The sequence below is a fragment of the Girardinichthys multiradiatus genome, chromosome 10 (genome assembly GCF_021462225.1).
Source record: "Girardinichthys multiradiatus isolate DD_20200921_A chromosome 10, DD_fGirMul_XY1, whole genome shotgun sequence".
NCBI classification, from domain to species: Eukaryota; Metazoa; Chordata; class Actinopteri; order Cyprinodontiformes; family Goodeidae; genus Girardinichthys; species Girardinichthys multiradiatus.
Window position 1 is genome coordinate 27954245 of NC_061803.1, and position 15252 is coordinate 27969496.

Here is a 15252-nt window from a genome sequence, read left to right on the forward strand (position 1 = left end):
AGCTTCCTTTTTAGGATGATGGACACAGATAAGGTGAGGAGCGCCAACATCCAGGGGGAGCTGGAAGCAGAGTGACTGGTTCTCCACATCTAAAGGGGTCAATTGAGGTGGTTTGGATATCTGACCAGGATGCCTCCTGGCACCTCCTTCTGAAGTTTTTTTTGGGAAATGTTCCACTGGGCAGTGATCCTGAAACATTAAAAACATGGTGGAAGGACTATATATGCCTTCTGGTGTGGAAGCATAAAGCTCTGTTTAACCAGATGAAAAAAAAGTGTTATTATTGTCTTTACCATAATAAAATGAACTCTGTGATAAGTTCACTCTGAGTGGAGACATGCAAGCTGGCTGGTTGGAAAACAGATTAAATTAGAGGAAAGTTCTTGGTGAGAGGAATGATTAATGGGCTTGTTATTGCAGGCAGCCAGGAAATCTGGTGAACACTGCCAGGTCAATTTGACCTGAGAGTTTGCAATCCAGATAAAGTCATGAGAGTGTTATTATAAAATATCACGTACGCCAATCTGATGTTTTCCAGATGTTGGGCCGGAGTGTATTCTCAGAAAGAGTAGAGATAACTGTATGAATGTGCCAAGGAATGTTATGTAACGGAGAATAATGATTTCAATTGGTTAAGAAGACCCCAATACACACTAATGCTTTGTAACTGTATAAAACTGCCCTTTAAGAAGTGAAGGGAGGGAGACTTCTGGAATTTTTGATGAAGATGAATCTATGCGCTTTTTGAAGAATAAAGTTCCCCTCTCGTGAGGGCTGTGTGTTGAGAAATATTCCTGAGTACTGTGATAACTATTTAGCTCAGTAATTTAGACCGCTCGCTCCTAAACTGGCCTGGGATGAGGGACCTTTGGGTTTTGTTCAAATTAGTGGAAGACGTTTTGGAGTAGTAATTAAATGTGTTAATGTATGTGACTTATTAACAAGTACTTGTCTTTGTTATATTTGCATTGTTTTGAAGAGGTCCCGCCACTCTCACATGAAGATCTGAGCAGGGACATGCCCCGGCTGATGCCTTTAATGGTGTGCAAACCATGTCTGGCTGGCACACACAATTCTTGACTAATTGACTAATGGTGCCCACCCACTGACTGTAGTGATTGATTAAAATTATATTTTTATTTGGTACCAAAGAAGTCTTTTATGTTGATATCAGTCACAGTGTCGAGGTGAGCGTCTGTCCCTATCATTGGTGTCCTGGCTTATGCGCTGTTTGAAATGGTGTTCAAACCACGCCTTGCCGGCGCACAGAGCATGGCCGGGTGACAAATGATGCGCACCCAGTACGTGTTGAAGGAAAATAAAAGAAGATTTTCGCAATTTTTATAAATATATATATATATATATATATGTGTGTGTGTTGATTTTGTGACATTTAAACAGCTTTACGTTAATTTTAAAGAACATGCTGGTAAGTAGCTAAACTGGAATTATGTTCGTCACTAGGCTTTTTTTCGGAATACCTCCTTGGTATTTTTAGCAAGGCAGCTAAGGTTAGCAGCTAAAAATTAGCGCAGCTACAGCCGTTTTCGGACGAGTTGTTTTTGTTGGTTAGAGCCACACTTTGAGGCTTTGTGCCAGCAGGAGTAAAACCACAAGGCTACCAACGTGTTAGTAATTCTCGCCCGTGTTTCTCTGCCAGTTCTGAACACGGATTAGGGCGAGTTTTCAGCTCCAGCTAGCGGCCCGATGTGAGGCACAAAGGAGGTGGGAGAATTTCGCAACCGAGGAAATCTGATGTGACAGCAAAGAGCGAATATCAGATCATTTCCAGGGCAGATGAAGTCATGCCTGACGCGCTGTATGTGTTGCTCAAGGGACTCCCGGAGCTGGTATAACCGCGGCTAGCAGGTTCCGTTAGCTTTAGTGTGGGATTTCAGCCCGTTTTCAAAATGCCTGGGATGGTGGTGTTCGGGAGGCGCTGGGGGATCGCCAGCGATGATCTTGTTTTCCCCGGCTGTTTTGAGCTGCTACTCCGTGTAATCTGGTATGTTGATGCATTTCATACACACTACTTATATCACATACTCTTTAACTGAGTTCTGATCTTTGATGCGTTTCCTTTTCAGGTGGATTGGTACCATGATCTTGTTCACCTATCATAAGGGGCACTTTGGTTGTAACGGGGGCGGAGTTCTGCACACCTACCTGGTTGGACTGTTGGTTGTGTTGGGGCTTATCATCCTGTCACTCTGTGCCATTGTCTATGTCAGTGCCCAAGGTAAATATACTAGGCATGCATCAATCAGGTTTTGCCATGCTGATGTAGACTTGTCTTTTCTTTGGGTTTGTGCTTAATTCAGATTTACCTTTCTGAGGACCTTAACCTATAATTGAGCGAAGATAGAGGTATTATCTTAAAACCAAAACAGAAAATCAAGGAATTACAAGATTATATCAGTTTGTGCATCAAAGCATATGTCTCTAACCTTTAGCAGATAAAAAAAAACAAAAAACACTAAGTTAAAAAAAAGTTCATCAAGGTACATGCAGTTGGTTTATGCGTTTATAGATTACACATGTTAGGAGTTCATAGTCTTCATGCGTTAATTGAACAGGAAAAATTGTGATTTCTCAGGCAATCACTGATTAAAGCTGATGATTGAAAATTTGACTGGCAGATTGATTGGTGCATCTCTCAATTAAACTTCCAGATCTTCATCTCTATAATCTTGTCAACATGATATTTAAAAGTAGGTGTGTGTAAAGAACAATTTAAGGGTGTGTTACAGTATGCTAAAATTGTGTAACATGTAATACAGGAAGTGGGGAACAGTTGACCTGCTCTGTGATGCAACACTGGCCATTTTAGTTACCTTCTGTAACATTTACAATGTCCCCTTGCATCTAATGAAACAACCACCAGTCAGTGCTGTTATACAGTGGGGAGAACAAGTATTTGATACACTGATGATTTTGCAAGTTTTCCCACTTGCAAAGCATGTAGAATGTGATTTTCTGGATTTTTGTTTTAGATTCTGTTACTTACAGTTAAAGAGTACCTATGATAAAATGACTGTAAGTGAATGATACTGAAATCTTACTGTGATTGATACTGAAATCTCTGGGTTATTCCCTCAGGCACTATTACAAATCCTGGCGCACGGCGCTCCATGCCTGCCCTCGTGTACCTGCGAGCTCTGCTTTACATCCCTGAGCTCGTGTGGGCCTGTCTGGGAGCCGTTTGGGTGTCTGATAACAGCCAAGGTTGTGGTCCAGCCACTGTGGGTGGAGTCATCACTGCTGTTGTTACCAGGTGGGAGCCTTTACAAATTTTTTTTGTTGCACTAATCACACACTAGGCATCGGGTGGTATGGGACTGTCACAGTATGACACTTTGACTATTTTCTTTCTGCTCTCGGTGGAGGAGGACACTTTTCTCTGTCTCCCGCACCCTCCCATATCTGCCCACATTGCATACCTTAACTCTGCTAACCAGCCTATGCCTATCAGAGGCGTACTTTAAATTCATCCCTTCATTCTTTTTTGCAGCTGGATCATCCTGCTGTTTACGGGGCTGGGCGTAGTTTTCGTTTTCGATCCGATGGGCAGCCCTCGTCCTCAACCCGGACCCATTGAGCCTCTGGGAGTACGGGACATGGAGAGCAGCGGGGGCACCCAGTTCCTGTCCACGGCTCGCTCTCTGGCCACTAAGGTGTGGGAGTGCAGGCTGCGGCTGCTGTGCTGCTGTCTGCCGCAGGACGAGAGCCACCGAGCAGCTTTCTCCAGCATCTCACAGCTCTTCAGCGACTTCTTCTCTGTAAGAGACGCGTGCTGCCTTTATCAAAGGGGTTCAAACATCTGGATGCATTAAGCATATACAGGGGTTGGACAATGAAACTGAAACACTTGGTTTTAGACCACAATAATTTATTAGTATGGTGTAGGGCCTCCTTTTGTGGCCAATACAGCGTCAATTCGTCTTGGGAATGACATATACAAGTCCTGCACAGTGGTCAGAGGGATTTTAAGCCATTCTTCTTGCAGGATAGTGGCCAGGTCACTACGTGATACTGGTGGAGGAAAACGACTCGCTCCTCCAAAACACCCCAAAGTGGCTCAATAATATTTAGATCTGGTGACTGTGCAGGCCATGGGAGATGTTCAACTTCACTTTCATGTTCATCAAACCAATCTTTCTCCAGTCTTGCTGTGTGTATTGGTGCATTGTCATCCTGATACACAGCACCGCCTTCAGGATACAATGTTTGAACCATTGGATGCACATGGTCCTCAAGAATGGTTCGGTGGTCCTTGGCAGTGACGCGCCCATCTAGCACAAGTATTGGGCCAAGGGAATGCCATGATATGGCAGCCCAAACCATCACTGATCCACCCCCATGCTTCACTCTGGGCATGCAACAGTCTGGGTGGTACGCTTCTTTGGGGCTTCTCCACACCGTAACTCTCCCGGATGTGGGGAAAACAGTAAAGGTGGACTCATCAGAGAACCATACATGTTTCATATTGTCCACAGCCCAAGATTTGCGTTCCTTGCACCATTGAAACTGACGTTTGGCATTGGCATGAGTGACCAAAGGTTTGGCTATAGCAGCCCGGCCGTGTATATTGACGCTGTGGAGCTCCCGACGGACAGTTCTGGTGGAAACAGGAGAGTTGAGGTGCACATTTAATTCTGCCGTGATTTGGGCAGCCGTGGTTTTATGTTTTTTTGGATACAATCCGGGTTAGCACCCGAACATCCCTTTCAGACAGCTTCCTCTTGCGTCCACAGTTAATCCTGTTGGATGTGGTTCGTCCTTCTTGATGGTATGCTGACATTACCCTGGATACCGTGGCTCTTGATACATCACAAAGACTTGCTGTCTTGGTCACAGATGCGCCAGCAAGACGTGCACCAACAATTTGTCCTCTTTTGAACTCTGGTATGTCACCCATAATGTTGTGTGCATTTCAATATTTTGAGCAAAACTGTGCTCTTACCCTGCTAATTGAACCTTCACACTCTGCTCTTACTGGTGGAATGTGCAATCGATGAAGACTGGTTACCAGGCTGGTCCAATTTAGCCATGAAACCTCCCACAATAAAATGACAGGTGTTTCAGTTTCATTGTCCAACCCCTGTATATCATCTGGGTTGCAGTGTAATAATTTATTTGTGTGAACTCATGCTGCAGGACACAGACCTGGTTCCCAGTGATATAGCAGCTGGGTTGGCTCTGCTGCACCAGGAGCAGGATAAGATGGAGCGTAGCAGAGACCCAGAAGAAATCATGAGCCACAGCCCTTCCTCACCGATTGTAAGTAACTGGGTTACAGTAGATCAGAAACCTCAAAAAGCAGTTTGTAAGTCTGCTTTTGCTTCTTTTAAGGGCCAAGATCTGCAGACAGAGTTGGAGAAAGCAGCTCACTGCATGCAGTTTGCTGCAGCAGCTTACGGCTGGCCGTTGTACGTCTACTCCAGCCCCTTTACTGCACCTTGCAAGCTCAGCGGAGACTGGTGAGACACTCTTTGCTTGTAAGGATCAGAGGTAGTTTGAGTCAGCTCTGCCTCGATTTGACCCAAATTCTGCATGTTGCAGCTGCAGAACCCGTGCTCCGGAGTATGACATCATAGGAGGGGACCACCTTGGCTGCCATTTCTCCTCCATCCTGCAAACCACCAGTCTGCAGTACAGAGACTTTATATATGTTAGCTTCCACAACCAGGTTAGTCTTCTGTTTCTTTACCTTGTGTATATTCCTAACCTCCTTCTTACTTATTTTCTGCTCTCTGTTGTCTTTGTGATGATCATCTAAATAAACCTGTTGTGTTACAGATCTATGAGATCCCGTTTTTTGTGGCTTTGGATCATAAGAGGGAAGCCGTTCTTGTGGCTGTCAGGGGAACGCTTTCACTAAAGGTATGTCGGAACACTAAATGATCAAGTCTTTAAATTACATCACAATCTCAAATATCAATGTATTTTAGTGGGATATCATGTGACAGGCCAACACAAAGTAATGCATCACTGTAAAGTTGAAGGAAAATTAATACACAATTTTCAATTTATTTTACACATTACAGTCTAGAAAGTGTCAGACCGTATACAGACCCCTTCAGTTTGAAGTCCAGAGCAACCGACTGCTTTCATAGGTCACCTAATTAGTTAATGAAGTCTGCAGAAACCCGTAGCTCTGGTGGGAGAATCTGTGACTCTCCACAAATCTAGCTTTCATTGAAGTGGGTCAAGACTAAAGCTATTGTTGGAAATAAATCCATAAGAGGTCTTGTAGTTTGACACAAGCCATTAAAGGTATATAGCAAGCAATCGGGACTTTTTGTTTGAGATGCATTGATACAGATGCTGGTACCGATCCGATCCGGATTTCTGGTCTTCTCTGATGTCTGACCTGCTGGTTCCAAGTTTGACAGAGTTCCATATTTAATATGTAACTGTATAACACATGTGAGAAAAAAAATATGCTGCAGGTTCCTTGATATAGTTTGTAGTTTTAAACAAAAAAAGGAATTATGACATCCTCCTTATATTCACAACGTAGCAAGTGTCATTAACCTTTATATGATTTTTATTGAAAATAAAAAAAGCACATCAAAGGACACGCTGTTGGATGTTGCATTTATGGACGGAAAATAGTGGGAATTCCTAGTTTTAATGAACTTCATGAGTAACTCATCAAGGGAAACTTGTGCTTCTCTTATCTTGGGCCAATTGACTGGTGTACCTGTCACTCTAAAAACAACAACCCCAAGGTAAAACAATAAAAAGGATATATTTTTATGGCACTAGGGGCCTTTATTCACAGTTTTGAGACAGGAAATGGGCAGAGAGAAGGGAAGACTACATGCAAAATGTTTACAGGCATCCACTCTGAGCTTGAGGTCGTTTTGTAAAAAAAGTATTATATTCTGAATATACACTCACCGGCCACTTTATTAGGTACACCTTGCTAGTACCGGGTTGGACCCCCTTTTGCCTTCAGAACTGCCTTAATCCATTGTGGCATAGATTCAACAAGGTACTGGAAACATTCCTCAGAGAGTTTGGTCCATATTGACATGATAGCATCATAAAGATGCTGAAGATTTGTCGGCTGCACATCCATGTGAATCACTGGTTCCACCACATCCCAAAGGTGCTCTATTGGATTGAGATCTGGTGACTGTGGAGACCATTTGAGTTCAGTGAACTCATTGTCATGTTCAAGAAACCAGTCTGAGATGATTCATGCTTTATGACATGGCGTGTTGTCCTGCTGGAAGTAACCATCAGAAGATGGGTACACTGTGTTCATAAAGGGATGGACATGGTCAGCAACAATACTCAGGTAGGCTGTGACGTTGAAAATATCCCCCACACCATTACACCACCACCACCAGCCTGAACCGTTGATACAAGGCAGGATGGATCCATGCTTTCATGTTGTTGACGCCAAATTCTGACCCTACCATCTGAATGTTGCAGCAGAAATCGAGACTCATCAGACCAGGCTACGTTTTTCCAATCTTCTATTGTCCAATTTTGGTGAGCCTGTGCGAATTGTAGCCTCAGTTTCCTGTTCTTAGCTGACAGGAGTGGCACCTGGTGTAGTCTTCTGCTGCTGTAGCCCATACGCCTCAAGGTTTGACGTGTTGTGCCTTCAGAGATGATCTTCTGCATCCCTTGGTTGTAACGGGTGGTTATTTGAGTTACTGTTGCCTTTCTATCAGCTCGAACCAGTCTGGCCATTCTCCTCTGACCTCTGGCATCAACAAGGCATTTGCGCCCACAGAACCGCCGCTCACTGGATATTTTCTCTTTTTCTGACCAATCTCTGTAAACCCTAGACATAGTAGTGCGTGAAAATCCCAGTAGATCAGCAGTTTCTGAAATACTCAGACCAACCTGTCTGGCACCAACAACCATGCCACGTTCAAAGTCACTTAAATCACCTTTCTTCCCCATTCTGATGCTCAGTTTGAACTGCAGCAGATCGTCTTGACCATGTCTACATGCCTAAATGCATTGAGTTGCTGCCATGTGATTGGCTGATTAGAAATTTGCGTTAACGAGCAGTTGGACAGGTGTACCTAATAAAGTGGCCGGCGAGTGTAAATGCCGAATACAAATGCACACCACACTTTTAACATTTTTACTAGTGAAAACTCTACAAAGCTACTTTGCCTTTACCTTCCACTACATGATCATCCCAATGAAATCCATAAAATATAATTGGACCAAATGTTCAAAGGGTATGAATACTTTTGCAAGGCAGTGTACTATCATCAAGCTTGTCCTTTTCAACACTAATTTTAAATGCACACCTCCTTATTTATTGTGCTTTCTGTCTCCTGCCGTTTCGTCTCACAGTTTCAGAATCACTTCCTTGTTTGTCTGAAAGACTGACAGCTGAAAGATTTATACGCCTAGATGTCCCTATCTGTTGTCATCTTAGAATCACTGAAAAATGACAAAAATGGGAAGTGAGACTAGGTTGTATTCTAAAGTGTATATCTGTGTCCCCATAAATAGAATCGGGGTATGTGAAAGGTTATTGTAGCGAAGCAAATGCTAAAATGTTCTGCTTTTGATGGTCCACAAGAAAAAAAAGCCTCTAATTTATTTTTGTTGCATTAAACACCCAAAAAACCTTCCTGCTTGGACACAGTGTGGAGCTGATCAGTTTCCCATTACATATGTTTGTTTCCCTTCATGTGTTTCCCACAGGATGTTCTGACAGACCTGTCTGCTGAATGTGAAAACCTGCCCGTCGAAGGAGTGTCTGGAGCTTGCTACGCTCACAAGGTGAGGCATACTGCAGCTGTGTCCTTTTTGAGCCTTTAGCCTGATCAGAGCTGCTCTTTGCTAAGAAAAAAAAGGACATATCTCCTGCAGGGCATGTGCCAGGCGGCGGGCTACATCTACAAGAAGCTCGTCAATGATGGCATCCTGAGCCAGGCATTCTCAATCGCCCCGGTAAGCAGTGAAGACTGGGTCAAGTGAATTTGAACCATAGAGGCTGTCCTAACATACAGACATGCACAAATTTGTCGGCACTGCTGGTTGAAGATAGTAAATTCATCTTTTATTGCACCAGCATAATCTGACAGAAAAATGTAGAACAAATCTGAAATGTATTCTAAGTACTTTGTTCGCTGGAGTCACCAAAAACCATTAGACTCTATCTATATACCAACTAGTTGTTTGGGGGGGGGGGCAGCACTAGAAGGGGGTGACTTCTGTCCTAAACTGGAGTTTGACAAACACTACTGGGACAAACATTTACTAAAACAGTCTGTATAATTTTTATTTAAAAATTCCTGCTATTTTGAAGAGCTCACAATACCTTGGACTCAAAAATAACATTCCCAGGCCTTTACAAGAGAACCATGCCCACAGCATCACACCTCCTCCCACGTGGGCATAAGGTGCTTTTCTACATCTCTATCAGTTCTTTTCATTAAAAAGGGGTTTTCCCCCCACTTAATACTTAATGTACTCAAGTTGAAGGCTGGGTTTTTCCTGAGTTATTTATGTGAAATTATGCTACTGCAGCAAAATATGAATTTAAAAGAAACCTTTGTACACATCATTACCAGGGGAGCCAACAAAGTTGTCAGTGTCTGTAGCTCAGGCTGATGACCGTCAGAGTGGACAGATGGTGGTAAACAGTGTGGTTGTGTCTTGCTGTAATCGTAGGAGTATAAACTGGTAGTCACTGGTCACAGTCTGGGGGCCGGCACAGCGGCACTGTTGGCCATCCTGCTGCGCACTTCCTTCCCTACTCTGCAGTGCTACTCATTCTCTCCACCAGGGGGCCTCCTGAGGTAAAGCAGGGCTCAGACTTCTCTTCAGTTTCATGAATTTCTAAAGAATTTTGCAAAAAACATACATGCTGCTAATATAGACATTCATACATGTACACGTTTTTTCTGTGTGCAGCAAAGCCTTAGCTGATTACTCCAAGGACTTTGTAGTGTCAGTAGTGTTGGGGAAGGATCTGGTTCCCAGGTAACAAATGCAGGACGTACAATGGAGCACAGTAGATAATCTGCTGTTCTGTTCTGTTCTGTTATGCTGTACTCTATGTTGGAATCAATAACCATTCTTGTTTCCCAGACTGAGCATCCCCAACATGGAGGATCTGAAGAGACGGATACTGAAAATAGTCACAAACTGCAATAAGCCCAAAGTGAGAGCTGTTCTGGACATAAACAGCACAGTAGAGTATCTTTTATATCTGGCAGTATTTGAAATCGCTGTCTGTGTGTTGCAGTACCGCATCCTGCTGCAGGGGTGTTGGTATGAGCTGTTCGGAGGGGACCCCGACGATTTCCCCACCGAGATGGACAGCAGAAGGGAGGAGCAGCTCAGTCAGCCGCTGCTGGGGGAGGAGTCACTGGTGATCCGCCATTCGTCGTCCTATCAGAGCCTGGCATCAGATGACTCTCCCGCCCACACAGCTGCACACTTGCCACTCTTCCCACCGGGGCGCATACTGCACATCACAGAGGACGGGCCGTCAAGGAGGTTAGTCCATGGATGTGTGGTTTCTGTATCAGATCGCAGCACAATTCATTGCAAGATGAAAAATACCTTATTATACAGAGCATCTTCCATGTCCCTGCTAAAAAAAAAGAAGAAGCTTGATGACACCTCCACCATGTTTCTCCCTGGGGATGGTGTGTTCTGCTTGTAGTGCATTATTTCCCACAACAAAAAGTTTAGTTTTGGTCTTCCACATGGTCGCTGTGTCCCATACGTGACTAAAGGTTGTCCCTCACATGGGGCCTCATGTATAAACGGTGCTTATGCACAAAAACTTGGCGCTGCAATGTTTCACGTACAACTTGGGATGTATAACAGTCGGCATTAATTACCGAACGTGTGAAAGCGTTCGGTAATTAATGCAAACTTTTGACCTGCTGTGAAAATGTGTGGCAGCCATGCAAAGTTTTTCTTAATCGACAGTAACAAACTTCAAAGTCCTAAAACTCACCTGGATGCACTAAAATGTGACTCGATTCACTTTATTTAACCCAAAGTTTTTTAGTTGATGAGTTTGAGCTTTTGGGTTTAAATCCGAGCGATAAAACTGATTGACATTTAGCCTCATAAAATACCTAAAAAACTGCTGGAAACAACCTCAGCGTATGTGGTGACAGTCATCTCAGAAGACATAAAGGAGGCATATTCATGTCATTGCAATGATTTGGTATACATTCCAATGGTCTGCATTAAGCTATAATTTAGCTCAATGCAGCAGCTAGATAGTGCTGTTTGGATTTGATGCACACATTGTAGAACAAAACGGGTACGAGCAGCACTGCTCTGTGTCGATCTGTCATGTAAAATCGTAATAAAATACACAGGTGTGTGGTTTTAATGAGACAAATTTCAAAAAAAGTTTAATGGGTATGAATAATTTGTTTTTGGCATAAGTTAGGTGTTATTTAGATTTATGATACAGTACCTCGCTAAACACTCGAGTCATGGCACCAAAGATGGAAATCGTTTTAAGCTGGAGTAATTCTGATGTCTCTTCCTGCCATCCTCAACAGAAGCAGCACATGACAGCCAATCCATCTGCAGGACTGACATTTCAAATGACATCATTTCCTTCTCAGCTGACACCTCCGTTCCTTTTGATGAAATCTGCTCCGCCTAATTTGATTTGAGCTGACTTCAGTGCTTGAGCTTAAGATAACACAAAGTAAATGTGGTTGAAGCTGAACTGTGGACTTGTGGGCTTCATTTATAAAGCGTAACTCGACTTGTAAAGAACCTCCGGCGTTGCATCTCAGCGCTGGTTAGTGAATGAACATCAGCAGGTCCGGGCTTCAACCACCGTGGATAGAATTGACAGAGTTTCTGAAGAAAATATGCATTTTTATTTTCATATTTTCTTAAATTGTTTTTAACTACACCCATGGTGAAAATATGTCGCAGTGACACAGACATAGTCGTGTTTTGCAAACTCAGATGTAAAGTATTTAATTGCAAAGAGCTTTATTAGGTTAAAATGTTTACTTTTACAACAAAACGTTTTCCGTTTTTTCTTTTAGTTTTCAGTGTCATGCTAACCTCGTGTAAGTTTATTCCTATGCACTGTAAACAATTAGCACTTGAAATTATTGTCCTTTTGTTTGAGCAACCTCCAATGAAAAGTGTGCAGCCATCATCGGTTTGTATCAGAATGATCTCACGTGGCAGGAAACTGCTGCTGAGAATATTCCAGATGAAAGAACCCTTTTCTAAGCAATCGAGAACTTGAACAGCAAAGGTTCAGTTGCAGAAAAAAAGGCTTCTGGACATCATTCAAGATTTGGCCAAGAGGGTCATATCCAGCATGTCAGAAGAACTTCTAGAGGTTATAAAGAATAATCAACACTGAAAGATGCGTTTTAACATACATTTCATATATTCTTTAATAAGGGCCTTTTACTTTATTTAAATTATGTTTAGTTGGTGTTCAGTAAACATAAATATAATGTAAAAATGTTAGAGCCACAACAACAAAACCAAAACTTTTGGACTTGACTTTACATTCCCCCATTGGCCCATTCTTCGTCGACCAATGGCTCAACCCGAGTCAGATTGGAGGGAAAGCATCTGTGAACATCAGTTTTCAATGTTGCCGCAGATTCTTAATTGGATTGAGGTCTGGACTTTGACTGGGCCATTTTAACACACGAATATGCGCTGATCTAAACCATAACAGGTTTTCTTCCTGGATTGCCCCCATCCCTCTTTCGATCATATCTGACCAGTTAACCTGTCCCAGTTGAAGGAATGTATCCCCATAGCATGATGCTACCACCACCATGTTTCAGTATAGGGCTGGTATGTTCTTGGTGATGGGCAGTGTTGCATTGTGCATATAGGCTATTAGATTCAATTTGTGAAGTTTGTGGACGAATAGTTATCCTGTTGACAGATTTCCCCCTGAGTTGTGAATCTGTGCAGCTCCTCCAGAACTACCTCTTACAGTTCACAGCACAGATGTATTCATAATGAGATTAAATACACACAGGTGGATTCTATTTACTAATTAGATTACTTCAAAAGGTAATCAGCTGCTCTGGATTATATTACATTGTATCAAAATAAAGGGTTTTAATACGCATCTATCATTTTTCCTCCACAAACAGTTATCCTCTGCTTTATTTTAGTCTAACTCAGAAAATCCCAGCAAAACACCTGAAAATTGTTGATGCGGCATAATCTTATCACAGGGAAATGGGAGATTCTGTAAAGTTAAGGTCATCTTTTCCACTCTGCCCTTTCTGAGCCAAGTTCCTTTTTTAGCTAAATCATATTTTATATTCCCCTAAAACTTTAGTCTGCTTTAATCTCTTTGCTAAAACAATTGTTTGTTTAGAGAAAAGTCAGAGGATTACAGAATCACACGGCCGCTTTGGTGGATATTGAATGCCCCGCTTTGTCCAAGTGTTTCCTTATCAAGCCCCCAGGATTTTTCTTTTTCTCCAGAGAACCCTCCAGCCTCGGATGATTACAGATGCTGACAGTCATATGAACAGTTCTTGTCTCTACATCACAGGACAGCTGAAAAAAAAAACCCGTCGAGTATATTTTCACCAACTTGCTCTTCTTTTGTCGTTTTTTTCCACAGATCGTGTTTCTCCCAAGTTCGGTACCGTGCCGACTGGTCCAGCGAGATGGCGTTCCGAGGCATTTTGATCAGCCCCAGGATGCTCGTGGATCACATGCCCGACGCCGTGCTTCGAGCCCTGAACAGTCTTTGCAGTGACAGCCACTTCTCCCTCTGCCCGTCATCGTTAAACAACAACCCGCACACTTCTATGTGAGATGCACTAAAAAGAGCCTCCCTCTTCATGTCCGTGCTCCAAGCTGACTTTTACTCACATGTTTACATCCAATCGAGGAAAGTTCCCACTACTTCCCAGCCGGTGATCCCAAGTATTTCTTGATATCTTTTGAGCGAGTACTTGTTTATTGAGCTTCTCAATTGTACAATCATCGGATTGCGATGATGATGGGATATTTGAATCCGTGGAGCTTTGCCTGATTTGTAAAAAGAAAACCCATAGGAGCACAGAGTCATTTTTTTCAATTGCACTTTTAATTACTTAATACAAAACTTGTGCTTTATTTTAAGTTACTCCATGAGCGACTTTATGCCATGATAGTTGAATGTTGTGTTTACAATGTGGCTGTGTTGCAGTTCAACTGTAATGTCAGTGTTTTTGGTTTTTTTTGTTTGAATGGTGCGCGCTTGATAAAGATTGGCCTGTTGCCTTGGGCGGCTTTAGAGCTTTCTGGTTGGATGGGAAAAAAATATAAGAGTATTCATATTGTTGTTGCGTGATAACTGTAGTTAGGGTGTCTTGTCTTTTTTGTTTTGAAGCAGGGTGAACAGTGCCTATGAATAATTAAGAATGAAAAGGAGAGCAGTTCTTTACAGAACCACAGTAAGTGAAGTTCAGAGCTGCAGTTACACTAAACTCAAACATGAATGGAAGTAAAAAGTCTAAAGATTGTGCATTTTTGTTGGAATTTATCTGCTTGCTATAGATGTTGACATATCTTTTAAAAAGAAACTTTTGTCTCTGAAACTTTCATACCCTACCAGGAATGCATTGAAACCTGAATGCAAATAAAAGGGTTCGTGAAGTACACTCACCTTTGCTTTATTTCCAGTGTCCTACAGTGACAAACTGTGATCTCAGGGTCAGCAGCCTGTTGATCTCCAGCATGCTCATGATACCAGGTCACATTTGACTTTAAGCCAATAAACACTAGAATAACGAGTTTATTGATCATATGTGAGAATATAGTTTTCGCTAAACTATTTATACGCCTTAAACATTTTTGCTACATCACAAATACAAACTGCATTGTATTTCATTGTCGAGCACAATTGTGAAGGGGACAAAAATGATACATGGTTTTCATGGTCCTTGCAGCTACATTTGTTCCCCATTAATCTAGTACCATGAAAAAGCAAATGCAGTCGAATTAACAAATAAAGTCAATCTGTGTATGATTTAAACTTGGCATAAATCCAACTTTTCTTAATAGGCTTCAGAGGTTTCTTACAGAACATTAGTGAACAAACAGCAACTTGATGACCAAGGAACACGGCAGACAGGTCGGGGAGAAAGTTGTAGAAAACTTTTAAACATAGGTACACGCATTAATATACATTATAAAACAATCTCCCAAGCTTTGAATATCTCATAGAGCATCGTTCATTCCATCATCAGAGAAAGAGTATGGTACCACTGAAAACCTACCAAGATATGGCCA

At 42.4% G+C, this 15252-nt stretch overlaps 1 protein-coding gene across 2 annotated transcripts; it reads left to right on the forward strand.

Annotated features, from left to right (window-relative positions):
* The first annotated feature begins 1002 nt into the window (after positions 1-1002).
* Positions 1003-14621, forward strand: daglb (diacylglycerol lipase, beta). 2 transcript variants are annotated; one of them, XM_047378112.1, is made up of 16 exons: positions 1003-1429; positions 1661-2005; positions 2088-2239; positions 3100-3274; positions 3512-3779; positions 5158-5280; positions 5353-5480; positions 5563-5689; positions 5800-5883; positions 8689-8766; positions 8857-8937; positions 9661-9788; positions 9904-9972; positions 10081-10153; positions 10238-10491; positions 13595-14621. In XM_047378112.1, exons 2-16 carry the CDS (start codon positions 1911-1913, stop codon positions 13788-13790), a joined length of 2031 nt encoding a protein of 676 aa, XP_047234068.1. In that variant the 5' UTR covers positions 1003-1429; positions 1661-1910; the 3' UTR covers positions 13791-14621. The 2 variants fall into 2 exon arrangements, with proteins under 2 accessions (XP_047234068.1, XP_047234067.1); XM_047378111.1 differs by having other exon boundaries at positions 1003-2005.
* Positions 14622-15252: the final 631 nt, after the last annotated feature.